General features: G+C 35.9%; 1 protein-coding gene across 1 annotated transcript in view; it reads right to left on the bottom strand.

Annotated features, from left to right (window-relative positions):
- Positions 1–15,330, bottom strand: part of PDIA4 (protein disulfide isomerase family A member 4) — a 29,172-nt gene extending 13,842 nt beyond the window's left edge. The window contains exons 1-2 of the mRNA XM_003771728.4: positions 15,018–15,330; positions 2,330–2,507 (exon numbers count right to left, since the gene is read on the bottom strand). Of these exons, the coding sequence (XP_003771776.2) occupies positions 2,330–2,507; positions 15,018–15,105 (266 nt within the window). The 5' untranslated portion in view covers positions 15,106–15,330. The remainder of the gene's footprint in view (positions 1–2,329; positions 2,508–15,017) is intronic.
- Positions 15,331–15,802: the final 472 nt, after the last annotated feature.

Genomic DNA, 15,802 nt, shown 5'->3' on the forward strand with positions numbered 1-15,802 from the left:
GACAGCCAAGATCCATAAAGATCTGGACAAGTTAGAACCTTGAGCCAAATCTAATAAGATGAAATTTAATAGGGACATATATAAAATCTTAGTCAAACTTTTAAATAAATCAACTTTATAAATATAAAAGAAGAGAGTAGTGGAAATGGGTATTTTGTATGGGACAACTTTAAAGTCAGATATTTTGAATTGGAAGCAGTTTCTTGGGAAAAGACTTGAGAGTTTTAGTAGCCTGTGAGACCAATGAACTGAAGTAAAATAACAGCTAAGAAAACTAATGCAATTTTGGGTTGCATTAAGCAAAGGATCATATCCATGACTAGCAAAGAGCTGTTTCACTGCTCTTCATATATATATATATATATATATATATATATATATATATATAAAATAGATAATGTTAATATATGGTTTTCTAAGTCAAGATGTGGATTTTACTTGGTGGTCCCATTTTTATTTGAGTTTACCACTGATCTAGAAGACAGCATTAAGTCCTGAATGAAACACTTTAAAAATGACAATCTAGAAGAGGGCTGACTAGATAAAAAGGTTACATGTCTTACGAAGGTCAGATGAAGGAACTAGGGGGGTGGGGAAGGAAATTTAGCCTGAAATAGAAAAATCTGAAATGGGGCTAGAAGTCATGGTAAGTGTCTTCCAAGTATCTAAAGAGCTGTCATGTGGAAAAGAGGTTATGTTTTTTATTGCCTGGCTTTAGAAGGCAGTAAGTGAAAGTTGCAGATACAAAATGAGGTATGAGTCACTCTTAGAAATTGCCCCTTCATTCAAAAGTCTTCCAGCTCAGTCATGGGGGGATTAGATGCTCTCTAAGGTTTCACCCAGAGGAGAAATATTTTTTATCTGTAGGGAAAATTATTAGAGAGTTTATAGAATGTATTAGACAAAATAATAGCATGACAAACAAAAACAAAAACAAAAACAAAAAAACCCCAATGTTTCTTTCGTTCTTTTTTTTTTTTCTGAGGCAATTGAGGTTAAGTGACTTGCACGGGGTTACACAGCTAGGAGGTGTTAAGTATCTGAGACCAGATTTGAACTCAGGTCTTCCTGACTTCAGGGATGGTGCAGAGCACTGTGCCCAATCTACATTTCTTTAAAAAAAAAAAAAAAAGAAAAAAAGGAAAGGGGTATAGGGATGGGTTCTAGATGAGAATTACATGTAAAAAAAAATTTAGCATTCAGTATCCATATGGAACTGATAGAACTCCAACAAGCAAGACTTATTCTCTAATGTAGAAATGGCTATGAAAACAATTCCAAGAAAACAATGCTAATTGCTGATAACCAACTAAAATGAGTTATATTAATCTTGTAACATGCACCTTTCAATTCAATGAACTAACTGATGGGTCTAAATATTTTAAGGCTAGGGGGAAAAGACCCTATAATATGTATGAAAAAAATTATATTCATGACTAAGAATTGGGAAGTGGCAGAATAAATTCAAGTGTGGAAATACTGCTTGTTCTGTTAAAAGACAACAAATGTAAAGAATATAGATATTAATGCTTCAAGTTTCTCTCATACACCTATCTCTTTTTTAGACCTTTTAATTTTCTCTCTAGAAATAATCTCATGCTTTCAATTTTCAGTGCTCTGGTTCACAGCTTTTTCTTACTTCATGCCTAAATTGTCATCACAATCTAAGGTAGTCTGTAGTGTCTTCCTTCTTCAATCCATTTTTTACATGGTGGTCACAACAAATTTCTAATATTCACAAATGTAAACTACTCTGCTGAAAAAACTTTTAGTGATTTCTGAATGCCCACTGAATAAAATGTATATCCTAAATTTATCCTGGCATTCAAAGCCCTCCATAATTTGGTTTCAACTTATATTTTCAGGTTATGAAAATCCCCAATTTAGGGATTATAAATTTAAAGATTAGTAATTGTAAATGTGAATTGCAATTATACATATTGTATGTACTATAAATAGTAATTTTTAAATATTGGTTAAATAGAAATGTTCTTACTCTCCCCCAAAAAATTTCAAGAGATTCTGGGTAGTTTGGTAAAACAAAACAAAACATAAATTTGGTAAAAAACAAACAAACAAAACCATAAGATCTCAAAACAAGTATAGACAACAGACAGAAGAAATTTATTGTTTAGCCAGCAGAAATATAAATAAATATCGAGTATAATGAAATGATCTATACCCTTCCATAGACACAGATTGCAAGCTAAGACATGTAAGAAATAATATTCGAGGTTATTGGCTCTTTAGCCAATCTGCTGACCTTGGAAAACTAAGTGAGTGAAAATAGGCACACAACCACTTATGTGGGGTGCCAAAGTATACTGACCAGGGAGCATAGAATTCCAGCAGCACAGTATCTTTGCCAGCCACAAAGGCATCAAAGTTGTTGTCATTCAGGACTAGGACACCATTGTCTTCTTTCACTTCAGAATCATCTTCATCATAATCCTCCTCCTCCTCCTCCTCCTCTTCCTCATCAACAGCATCATCTTTACTAAAAGAATCTAGAAACAAAACCCCACTCACATCAGTTATGAAAATCCCCATATGGATTATAAGTTCCAAGATTAATAATTGTAATGAGTCACTTGCCACTAGTCTAACAGATTCTAAAGAGAAACAACAAGAAAATCAATTGTGTTTACTAAGTCTTCAATTTTCAAGAAAATAAAAAAAAAAAAGGTAACATTGATCATTTAATCTCTGCTTTTTAACCCAGTTTTTTTTTCTTAATTAAGAAAATGGATTTTGTTTTTCATCAAATGTAGTCAAAAGAGGTTTAGAAATTTTTAAAGGAAAACAGCTCAGCTTAGATGCCTACATTTGGTACTTCAGTGATTTTCATGGTCCTGATTGTTAATCTACAAGGCCGATTAACTCAGTGATCATTACATGCCCACATATCTTTACTTGATGTTCCAACAGCAAATAATGTTTTCTGCTGAGAGAATTACTAAAGAGTAATAAGGAATGGAAGATACATAGGAACAGAAATCAGAAAGACCTTGCTTTTCCCTAATGCAGATTTAGCATCTTGACATGCCCTTGGGAAAAAGTCACTTATCCTGAAGCTCAGGTTCCTCCCTTGTGAGATAGAGATAAACTTCCTTTGCCCTGCCTAGCAGTTAGCAGGTACAAATGAAAACAGATTTAAAAGTGCTTTGCAAGCTGCAAAGCACTAAATAGATACTTTATTATTGTGCTAAGAACCAGGTTTTTTTTTTACTGGTTATTCAGCTCTCCTAAGCTCAAGCTAAGGTACATGGCATGACACATTTTAATTCCCAGGATGCTATCTCACAATACCTACAAAGCTTATTCTAGCTCAAGTAGCCCTTGGGCGGACATTACTACATGGACCATCCATCTCAACTTTCACTACCCAGTAAAACAAGGCATCACTTAGGAATAGATACTAACCCTAGAGGAAACCTGTAAAGCATACGTACAAGAGAATTTATGATAAAGAGTAAGAATGCACAGCTGGCAGAGGAAGACAGAAATACACCCCTTTAAGTTTATAAGAATGTTTCCTAAAAAGAGATTAAAAGAATGAAACATACAGTTTTGGACAAAACTGAGTGTTTTGTTCAACTACATTTATTTGTTACAAGGGATAGCTTGTGAATGTCTGCCAAAAAAAAAAAAAAAAAAAAAAAAAGGGAATCAATAAAATATTTTTAAAATACAAAGAGCAAAAAGATGGCCCAAAAAGTACAAAAATAAGCATGGTAATAATGAAACGATCATGCTAAACCTAAGGTGTCTATATAGGGAAAAAAAGCTATATGTAACAGAGTCACAGCATCATATGCAAAACTCCTTTTCTGTTCTTAGATATGGAAATGCTTGTGTCAAGTTCACAATAATTAAAAAAAGGAAATGGATGAAAAGGCCATGCCCTTCATTCAATTGTAGCATTTTAGAGCTGAGAAGGCAGTGTAGATCCCTAAAGTCTTAGATCTGCAGTCAGAAGGCTCATCTTACTCAGTTCAAATCTGATGTCAGACATTTATTAGCTGTGTGTCTCTGCCAGATTACTTAACCCTCTTTGCCTCAGTTCTTCATCTAAAAATGAGCTGAAGAAGTGGCAAAATATTCTATATCTTTGCCAAGAAAATCCCAAATGGGGCCACAAAGAATAGGAACAAAACTAAAACAACAACAACACAGCTGAAAGGGTACCTAAGACAGAATGAAAAAAGAAATGTTTGCTTTGTTTAAAAACAAAACCACAGCCAAGGATAGGCTGCAACTTAAGATAAATAATCCACCATCTACTAAAATCTCCAAACAAGATATAGAAATAGTCAAAGTTTTCACTCAGTAAACTGAGAATAATTTAAGAATACTGATAATTCAAGAGCCATCAAACAGAAGGTTCTTTCATATTAAAAAGTGACTGGGATGAGTATAGATATATGGTGCCTGGTGATGAAGATAGCAAAATGTTTGAGTGAAGTCTGCCAAAACCTGGGAGGGTCTCTGACAGACCCAGGAAATACACAATTCTGATTCTGCAAAAAGAGTGGTTGGGTGGGAAAAGAGACCTTTATAACAGACAGATGGACTCATGGACTAACATGTAAAAGTCAGGTTCTTACAAAAGTCTCAGAAAACATACCATAAAGGAAGGTCTGTACCAATAGTCAATGAATTAATAGAAGGTTCTCATATGAAAACCTTGGGAAAAACTTTTGGGAAGCTTTATCAGTCAAGTGTGTCCCTTTTAATAAGCTGAGAGGAAAGAAATCTTTGAAAATGCATCAGCAGAAGTGAAAAAAACCAAAGATTAATGATGATCAACTATGCAAAACCTGGCTACTCTGATCAATAAAATGATCCAAGACAATTTCAAATGATTCATAATGGAAAAAGACTATCTATCCACCTATAAAGAACTGATGAACTTCGAGTGCAAACTGATGTATAATTACTTCATTTTCTTTTATATGACTAATATAGATATGTTTTGCATTATTTCACTGTTTGCCTTCTCAGGTGTAGGAGGAGGAAAAAGGGAGAAAGAGAATTGAAACTCAAAATTAAGAAAATAATAATGCTAAAAATAAACAATAAATTAAAATAAAGAGTGCAAAAAGCAAGAAAAAAATAAAGAAAAAACTGTACCAGTGAGCTTTCATTAACTATCAGAATCATTCCTTACTAATATACTATTGCACAGGAGACTATTTGCCTAATCACCTATGCTAAGAATTAAACCTGATTGAGAAGGCTGTTATTATGACACAATAAATAGGATATCTAAAGTCACAGAAGCAAATACCAAAAGACAGTCCCTGGCACCCGTTATCAAGAAGAAAGTAGATAATCGAAGGGGAGAAATTATGACTGATAAGAATAAAAACATTAATTATATGAATATAGGAGTAAATCACAGGAGAGCTCTTGGCCTGTGTGGCAAGATCTAAATGCAAATCAGAGGAGAAAAAATGAACATAAAAGGATTGAAGTGAAATCAATGACGCTTTAAAATGGAGGCCAACAAGTCCAGCCCTAATTCAACCATTTCCATATGATAAGCCAAACTAATAGGGAAACTTGAAGCAGAGAATCTCTGCTTACAAGAGAGGGACAAGGAGGGTTGGGGTTAGAAGGAGCCATCTATCTGTGCACTGTTGTGAGAAAGCAAAGACTATTCTTTCTTCCTAAACTTTGGAAAGAACTGTAGGAATAGATAGGTCATGCTGGGGGAAAAAAAAAACACCACTTCCCTCAAGTTTCCAGGCCTTTGAAGGTTGTCAAAAGCTTAAGTGAATGGCCCTAGTTCACACAGACAGCAGGGGCTTAAACCCCTATATTCTTTTTGTTTTTAAATAGTTTTTTTATTTACAAGTTATATGCATGGGTAATTTTACAGCATTGACAAACCTTTTATTCTAATTTTTCCCCTCCTTCTCTCCCATCCCCTCCCCCAGATGGCAGGTTGACCAATACATGTTAAATATGTTAAAGTATAAATTAAATACAATATAAGTTATATGTTCAAACAGTTACTTTGCTGTACAAAAAGAATCAGACTTTGAAATGGTGTACTATTAGCCTGTGAAGGAAATAAAAAAATGCAGGCGGACAAAAATATAGGGATTGGGAATTCTATGTAATGGTTCATAGCCATTTCTCAGAGTTCTTTCGCTGAAACCCCTATATTTTTAATGAAAGCACATTCCCCCTTTTTGCTTCAATAAAAGTAATAGCAGAGACAAAATTCTGATTTCCATTAAATTGTTAGCTGATTCACATAAGCACGACGAATCCGAAAAAGTAAGCACATTGCCAAGTTAATTATAAGTCACATGAAAAAGCCAGTTATTAGAAGAATTAAAGAAAAGACAGAAAAGTCTTTGTCCCTATAATTTACACTAAAGGCAATATCACTGCTAATATTTGCTATAAGAATGATTGGTAAGATTGTTTCAGCAAGTTTCATCCAAAGTATCTATGGACCTCACAGAATCCCTGTGCCAGAATATGTCATAACTGTCACAAGCAACAGTTTTTCAACCTAAATATTATTTAAAATAAATTCATTGATTATTTGTGCTTATAATGATAAAATGCAAAAATACAGAGCAAACAAGAGGCTGAGAAAGTATAACATTAGATACTATTCTTAAAAGAATCTATTTATCCAAATATACCTTAAACTCCATACATAAATGAAACCAGGTTAAATTTATACTGCTATAAATGAGACTTAACTATGTTCAATTTCTTTGTTTTTAAATTGGGATGAATAGAGAATACCACATGCACTATATCAAAGAGTAGCATATTTTCAAATCAAGTGTATTATTGTTGTATTCTGGAGTACAATACAAACTTCAACTGATATACCTTTGGGACATGATGGGGAAAACTGAATTAACAAAGACACTGTGTCATATTGCCTAGAGAGCTGGACTTTACTGGTCAGGAAGACTTGGCTTACCCCCCACAACAAATATTTTAATTTTCCAATAACATGTAAAGATAGTTTTTTAACTAATATTTTTCCAATTACATATAAAGATAGTCTAACATTCATTTTTGTAAGATTGTGTTTCAAATTTTTTCTCCTTTTCTCCCAAATTGATCTCCTCCCTCCCCAAGACAGCAAGCAATCTGATATAGGTTATTCATGTACACTCATTTTAAATACATTTCCATATTTATCATATTGCAAAAGGAAAAAGAAAAAGCACAAGAAAGAAAAAGCATGCATGCATACATAAATGAATGAAAATAGTATGCTTCCATTCACATTCAGTCTGTGTAGTTCCCCTTCTGCATGCAGATGGCATTTTCCAGTCCAAATCCATTGGAATCGGAAGATCTGGATTTAAGTTCAACACTGACATACATTCATTTCATGATCCTGAGCAAATCATTCAACCTCTTAAATGTCCCAGACAAGTCTCAAGAAGAGATGGTACAGAAGTGATAATCTGCACTGGCATAGGAAGGCTTTCTTTTTAAGAGTCAATGAATATACAAACAAAATGAAAACAACAGCAGCAAAATCTTTTGAATACACAGAGGAAAAATAAACTAGAAATCAATAGAACATAAAAATATTGTTAAAGTTTAGTCATCTTTTTTTTCTAAGTAAATTATCAATAAAACTTTTTTTTAAAATTACATGCAATTTTATTCACATATAAAACATTCACATATTCACTGAGTAAATTTGGGCAAGACACAACATCCTTCACCCTCTACTTCTTTAGTAAAAATGGGGATAATAATAGTACACAGAGGTATATCCTGTGATTGCTTTACCTACAGGGAAATGAATTTGGATTTTATATTTCTGTCAATTATCTATACAAAAAAAAAGCCTGAAACTGTACTATGATTTTTTGGGATACCCAGTATATCTTGGAGATTGGGTCCTTATTAAAGATTCTGACAAGATTCCCAGGGGACTAAATAACTTTTTACCTTACCTACATCAATCTTGTTCAAGCAAAAAGCTTTTCAGTTTTGTATAATAAAAATTATCTATTTTATCTTTCATAATAAATCACTACCCTTCCCTGATGGGTTAAAAATCCAAGCAGTTGTGAAAGGTTGTTAACCGAGATAATCATTTTCAAGTTTTAGCATTCTATTCATGTACATTTTGAATTTTGTTATATGGCATAAGTTATTGAACTTAAACCAAGGCTTCTTAAGCTTTTTCCACTTATGACCCTTTTTTGCCAAGAAAGTCTGATGTAACCTACATACCTATATGTATAAACCAAGGCTTCTTAAGCTTTTTCCACTTATGACCCTTTTTTGCCAAGAAAGTCTGATGTAACCTACATACCTATATGTAGGTATTCAAATCAAACATTCACTGATAACAAATCATAATTTTGTGATCCTCCTACACATTCAATCAAAAGACCCTATTCTGGGCTCACAACCCCACAGTTTCAGAACCTGGGATTCTAAACTTAACTTCTGTCAGATTGTTTTCCAATTTTCCCAGATATTCTTATCTACTGAAATGGAGTACTTTCTTATGAAATCGGTTTTCAGGTTTATTGAACTGGAGTTTTAAAATTCAATTATTTTGGATTCTTCTTCCTTGTCTTGTCTGTTCTATGGATAGTTTTTTGTTTTATAATTAGCACCAAAATAGTTTTGATAAGTTTTATAATATCATTTGAAATCTGGAAGTGTTATTTCCTCCCTTCATTTTTACCTTTAATCTTTCCCTTTAGATCCTAGATTTTTTTCCCTCCAAATGAATTTTGTTATAATTTTGTATAACTAAAAAGTATCACCTTGGTAGTGTGATTAGCATAGAATCAAATCTATAAATTAATTTCACTGGTATTATTGTTTTATTTAAATGGCATGAGAACTAAATATTCCTCCAATTATTTAAATAGCTCTTTATTTTCATAAAGGTATTGCAAGAGTTGTGTTGGGTTGACTTCCAGATATTTCAAGCATTTTACAGTTGCCCTTATTATATCTGAGTCCTTGATTCTGTTTTAGCATTATTCTGGAGTCTCTCTTTTTCCTCACCCCATATATCCATACATCCAGTCACCTTCACAATGCTCTTCAAATCTGAACTCTTTCCCTCTCACACAGTTACAATCTGAAGACACACCCTTTGAATCTCTTATTATTTCAACAGTCTCCTAATGGATCTCCCTGCTTCAAGTATTTTCTTACTCCAGTTCAGCCTACATGCTGCTGCCAAAGAAATGTTCTTTAAGTACAGATCTAATCATGGCCTCCAAATACTTCTAGGGATACAACAGAACTCTTTTTATTTTCTGAAGTCCTACACTACCTGGCCCCAACTTGTCTTTCCAGTCAAAACGGGCATTGCTCTGCCCTCTGAAAGGTAGCCAAAATGGATTCGTTTCTATTCATTACACAGGACAGTCTATTTCCTACCTCTGCTGCTCTGCACTGGCTGCCTACATACCTAGACCTCATTCCCCTCCTTACCTGAGTCCCAAAGTTGCTCTTTTCCTTTAGTTTAGGCAACAATCTGCAGGAAGTCCTTCAAGTATTAGCTAGTTATTTGCAATATTGCATATTTGTAATAATGCATTTTATAATATTCTATGTGAGTATATGTATACTTGATTTCTATCCATTAGAATGGAAGTTTCTTCAGAGTAAGTTTTGTCCTACATGCCCTTGTATCTCCCTTTCCACACCTAACAGAATGCTCAATATTGGGATTTAATAATTGTTGATTAATATAGAAATGCTGTTGATTTTTATGATTTATTTTGTAATGAGGAATAAGAGAATATTGTAAAAAAAAAAAACCCACAACAATAATGCATAACATGTTTTTGTCTTTTTGATGGGGAAAGGAAGAGAATTTGAAACAAAATAAAAAAAGTAAAAAATTTAAAAACTATAGAAACATGAGCTGTTATTCTTTATTTCTGTTAAAATAATAAATTCCAAAAAAGGAAAAAAATGTATGATCATTTGCCATTTTAATCAGAAGCTCTTCTAATACATCTATTAACATAAAATTGTAGTTTCCCCACCCATGAGAATTAGACTAAATGACTCTAATATCCTATGATTTAGGCACCTAGATGGCACAATGAAAACAGCACTGAGTTAGAAAAAACTAAATCTAGTTCAAATCTAACCTCAGACACTTATTAGCTCTATCTTAGAAGCCATATTTTTTCATTTCACATTAGTTTCTTCATCTGTAAAATAGGAATAATAGCACCTACCCCAGGGTTATAGTACAGATAAAATGAAATTTTATATATAAAGCAACTTAGAAACCTTAAATGGTTGCTATTCATTTAAGAATAAATTCACACCCAAACTAATGCTGATAAAATAACAAGGGAAACAATTAACTAAGGAGGAAAACATTTTTTTGCAGCAAATTCCTTTCTTAGGTCATGTTTCCTACATAGAATTAATTTAAATTGATAGAAAGAACCATTCTCCAATTTTAAAATGGTGAAAAGATATGAACAATTTTCAAAAGGAAGAAATCCAAGCTATCACAAGCTGTATTAAAAAAAGATCCAAATCACTAATATTAAAGAAATGCAAATGAAAGCAACTCTAGAGTTTCTATTTCATACCCAATAGATTGGCAAAGCTGACAGATACAATACCCATTCCTATAAAAAAACAAACACAAACTAAAACACAATACCAGAGAACATAGGAATAAATGAAGCTTCTTTCCTTAAAATGTTAATAGCTATCTAAAATTATCAGCATATACCATTATCTGTAATTGAAATAAGCTAAGACTCCTCCAATAAGATCAAGGTAAAACAAGGGTGCCCATTAGTCATATTATGAAAGAAAACATATTTAAAAACACACACACACACACACACAAAAAGTGAAAAATTGTATGCTTTAATCTGCATTCAGACTCTTATCAGTTCTTTCCCTGGAGGTGGATAGCATTTTTCATCTACTTTGTTCTTAACTCCCTGCCTCACCTACTTCCCAATGTTCTACCTGAATAATGTGCTCACAGATTCCTGAAATCTCTGAATCACTTTTACCCTCTACCTTCTTCCCATTTTGTAAAATGGGAATAATAATAGTACCTACTTCTAAAGGTTGTTAAGACTATCAAATGAGTATGCATTATATTGTTAGCAATCATTATCAAATTAATCTTAACCCCTTCACATACACACACCTGTGTATATATGTATCTATATGTGTCTATATTTACTTATTCATTTCCTTTCAAACATAGCAAAATTCATTTCATCTTCCAAACTCCCCCAATTCTCCTTCCCCCCCCAAAAAAAACCACACAAAAGAACTCTGCATCTTTTCTTTCCCAAGCCAGATCAATTCTTTAGGTCACAGCTCAAGTCTTAATTCTTCTCTTCCTTCTCTCATTACTCCAGTTCTTAGGTCACAGCTCAAGTCTTAATTCTTCTCTTCCTTCTCTCATTACTCCAGTTCTTAGGGGCTCTGTTCTTCCATTGGAATATAACACCAAAGACATATTGTTTAGGTACCCCTGCATAGTGCATAAGAGCTTTAAATAAGTTTCACAAATATGTCCCTGTTTAATCTAGCTTGCTCTCTAGGGAAGGGGGAAAAACTTATAACACAAAGTTTTGCCAACTGCATACCTGAAAACTATTTTTACATGTATTTGGAAAAATATAAAGTTATTAAAAAAAGAAGAATTAGCTAAACCAAGAAGAGTTTAAAAGGATTAAGTCCTTTTTATTCATTGTATTTAAAGAAAAATCTCCCAAAAAGTGTGTACATGGAGCCAGAACCTCTGAATTAAAGGTTGTCTAACAATTCCTTCACAATGGCTAACAATACCGTCTCCCAACAAATAGGATCTCCAAAGTGGGACCAGGAAGGCAAAGCAGAGGGATGCTATCAAGGATCCAGATGTGGTCTTCAGATCATAGCAGGATATTATAGTTCAAACTTCAGGGGAACTCAAATTAGTTAGTTCCATCAAGTGTGAGATCAATTGGCAGGTCCACAATCAAATCAACTCCAGAATTAAAAGAGGGCCTGGTAAATTAAATCTTTTTAGTTTCCAATCCCTGAGGTCACAGGTTGGAAGAATACCAATCATATTGGAAACTAGATATTTATATTCCAGAACACTAAGTTTTCATGAGATGTTCCAACAAGAAAGGGATAGCACATAGAATGGGGCATAGCTAGGGAATAGGCTAAGACAAACAGGTAAGCCAAACTCCCTTGAGGGACAGTAAATTCCCAAAGTTCTCTGAGAAACCATTTCTTAAATTTTAACAAAGGATATACACAGTGAAGAAGCAACTTGTTCTATACGATTTTTCCAGTGAAACATTGCACTTTTTCTTTCTGATCCGTCATCTATTATCCCAACCAACTACAGTATATATATCTAAATATATAGTCCTTTCAGCTTTAAAAAACACTTTCTTCACAAATAATCCTGAGACAGAGAGTGTATTATCCCCATTTGACAAGCAAAGAAACTCAGGTTCAGAAAAGGTTTAGGGACCAGCTGCCCATATTGCACACAATTGTGGAAGAGGGACCGGACCCCATCCAGGTTTTTATAATTACAGACACAGGGTTCTTCTACCTATACTACTCTGCCTTCATTGGCGGGGAAGGAATCTTTTTGGAGAAGATAATCATTCTAGAGTAAATTCTCAGAAACGATTCTAAAATATTTTAATCTATTTCCCAGAATACCTCCATTTGTAAGATGAATACAATGTTGTCCTTCCTTTAAATTCAAACACAAGAAAGGAGAACCTGCTGGCTTGGTAAAGTTTCAAATTATCCAGTTCATGCAAATCAGGTATTAGTCATAGCCATGAAAAGTTAAGTTTCAGGTAGAACATCACCTATTTTAAGGTCAGAGGGTGTTATGCTTTTGTTACTGTGTCCTCAGTGCCTAACAGCTCCTTTCAAATAAATAATAGGTGCCTAATAAGTGTTTGTTATATGTGCTTAGATACCCATGTATTTAAATTGCTAACGGTAGTACTTTAAGAAAAACCTGTTTATAGCATTTAATGTTCTTTTGACATTTTCAAGAATTATGGACTTTTAAGAACAAATGAAATTACCAAACAAAACAGAATTTGTCCAACTAACAAGAACTTGCTTTTCTTTCCTTTACTATTTGTCTTGAAGAATGAAAAAAAAAGTACCAAATGACCATTATCTTCGCATCTAAGACATTTAATATATAAGTGTTAGAGCCTTAAACAGAAATGTGGTGATTTTACTTCAAGAGCATTTAGATATCTGGACTTAAAGAAACATTAGACTTTTAAAATTAAAGATTAAGATAGAAAATAAACATTCTTCTACCTTGATTGGGTTAAGGGAGGTTTGGGGGAGGGAAAGACATTAAAAAAAAAAAATCTTAAAATTCCTTGAGATAGAGAATGTGAAAAAAATAAAGACAGACTACTTTCTAATTCAAGTAGTAAGAGACCAGGCTAACATTGGAATAGGGATTCTTAGGTCTGTGAACTCAAAAAAAAAAAAAAAAAAAAAAAAAAAAAAAAATTTTTTTAGTAACTTTCAACATAACTGGCTTTCTCATTCTATTTACTTTATTGTATATACTTTGAAATCTTATTCTGAGATGGAGTTCATAGGCTTCACTAGGATATCAGAGGCATCCTCGATACACAAAAAATTAAGAAACTTGCTTTAGAGTTAACACTTGTCTTGAGAATTACCTACAAAATTGCTAACTCCATTCATTTCCTCTACTAAATTTTGATCTTAAGAATTAGATCAAAGTAGGAGTTACCTGTTTCTCAGCAACACTGTATGTTGTATGACCCTGATTTCTGCCAAGCCAAACAATTGTTTCTGGTGGACAACTATTTTAATTTACTTTTTTTCCTATTGGACAAATTATCTCGATTCTCTCACCCAACTCAAGAGGACAGTCAGGGGCACTCAAAGCATTTGCATATCATTGCAGGCAGAGGATAAGATGGTCCATCAAAGACTAAGCTACCTTTCCCCTGCTCAAAACTAAGTACTATGTAATTTCAAACGTCAAGTCTATTTTCAACTTAGACAACAGCTACCTTGAGTCTGTGATCAAGATAAATCTGTGTTTGAAAGAGAGTGAAAGAGTGTGAAGAGCTGTCGATGAGTAGAATGCTTGGATTTTTATGTGCATTACAGCAACGTCCGCTGGGTTTTTAAACGAGGTGTCTAGATGGAAAAGGTTTCGCAAAGAATGCTGATAAAGACTTGGCTTTTACCCGACAACTACAGCAAGCGGTACTTGTTATTACATATGTACAACGCTTTTATTTGAAAAAGTTCTATATGTCTGTTTTATTCAGTTAACGGGTCTCTAGTTACCTTCCTTCCTTTCAAAAGGACAGAGAAAATCTTCAATTCTCACTTTAAACTAAAAGCTTTGGGTTAACCATTCCCACCTATAACCCTGAGAATCTTTTTTCCCCCGCTCATCTTTCCCAAGTGAGCAGTTCCTGCTTCTCTTGTCCCGCTTTTCCTTGCTCATCCTCTTAAAAACCCTGACTATTTAACCCAAGAGCTCTCCTCCCTCTCGCTGCCCCCAAACCCCTTGAGTCAGCTCCTCAGAGAACGGGGCTCCGATCAAGGTCATTAGCAGGTAGGGAGCAGGTGCAAAGAAAGAGGGTCGGGAGCCTCCTCCAAGTTTAACGTCCCCAGCCCCCGATGCAGGGGAAGGCAACTAGGAGAGAAGGAAACTGTCCGGATCTTTCTTCTGTACCTCTTAGGACATCAGTTGGTTACTCCACCTTCCAGAGTTAAGATGTACGAGAAGTCTCAGGATGCCTCCCCTTCCCAGTCGGCCCCAAGATCCGCAGAAAAGGAAAGGTGGGGTCAGAGACCGCGGTGGAAGAAGAAAAGAGGCCGACAAACTGCTCCCTTCCCCTCGGCGCCGACTCCGAGGAGCCGTCCGAGGGTCACCTGGGAGCTGGCCCTCCCCCTTGGACGAGGCCCCGTCCCACGCAACAGGGTCGGCAGGCCTCGGGTCCCCGCCGCACACTCACCCTCTCCCGTTTCATGGGCGCTCGCCAGCACCAGCAGCTGGGCCAGCCCCAAGAGAAGGACCAGTAGGCAGGGTTTGCGGAGCCTCATTGGGGCAGCTGCTGCCAACCAGCCCAGGCGCGGCCACTTCTCTCGACTGCTCCTCCTTCTCGCTCTCTTCCTGGCCCTGCAGGCTCTGGCTCCGGCACCTAGCGCTCGGGCGCGCCCCCGCCTCTCCCCTACCCTACGGGAGTGAGCAAAGCGTGGAGGAGAAAGAGAAAAAGCCTCCAGGAAGTTCTCCTCGGGGATTGGCCAGGAGGGGGAGGAAGCTCCAGCGACTCAACCAATCCCAGCCAGGCGTCCGTTGAAACGGCGCGTGGCGGAGGTCTTTTAAAAGGTTCACGCCCCCCTTGTCTCCTCCCTCCACTTCAGCCACTCGGAGGAGCCAACCCCGCAATTCCACGAATCTGCTGGATCAGCACATGAGCCACTGCTTTAAAGAACCGCCCTCGGGGTTTCCTTCCTTCCTTTCTCTCCCCGCCCCTCGGCCCCCCTCCTTTTCCTGTCTTGCACACGCTCCTCCCCTATTCTCTGTCCCGGGGCGGAACGAGAGCATTTAAAAGTCCTCTGAGGTGCCTTTCTCTAATTGGCTGTCTGGTGGCTACCAATCAGCAACTGCCACTCGGTTCTCTGCGAGGGTCCGCCAGGCGGAGTGCTGGGAGAACAAAGCCGGAATTGGGATGCTTTGCGGGGTGGGGTGACGCCGATGACGGCGGCGGCTGCGAGGGCTTCCGCTTGCCCGGTGCCG

Source organism: Sarcophilus harrisii, chromosome 5, assembly GCF_902635505.1.
Source record: "Sarcophilus harrisii chromosome 5, mSarHar1.11, whole genome shotgun sequence".
In the NCBI taxonomy this organism is placed as follows: Eukaryota; Metazoa; Chordata; class Mammalia; order Dasyuromorphia; family Dasyuridae; genus Sarcophilus; species Sarcophilus harrisii.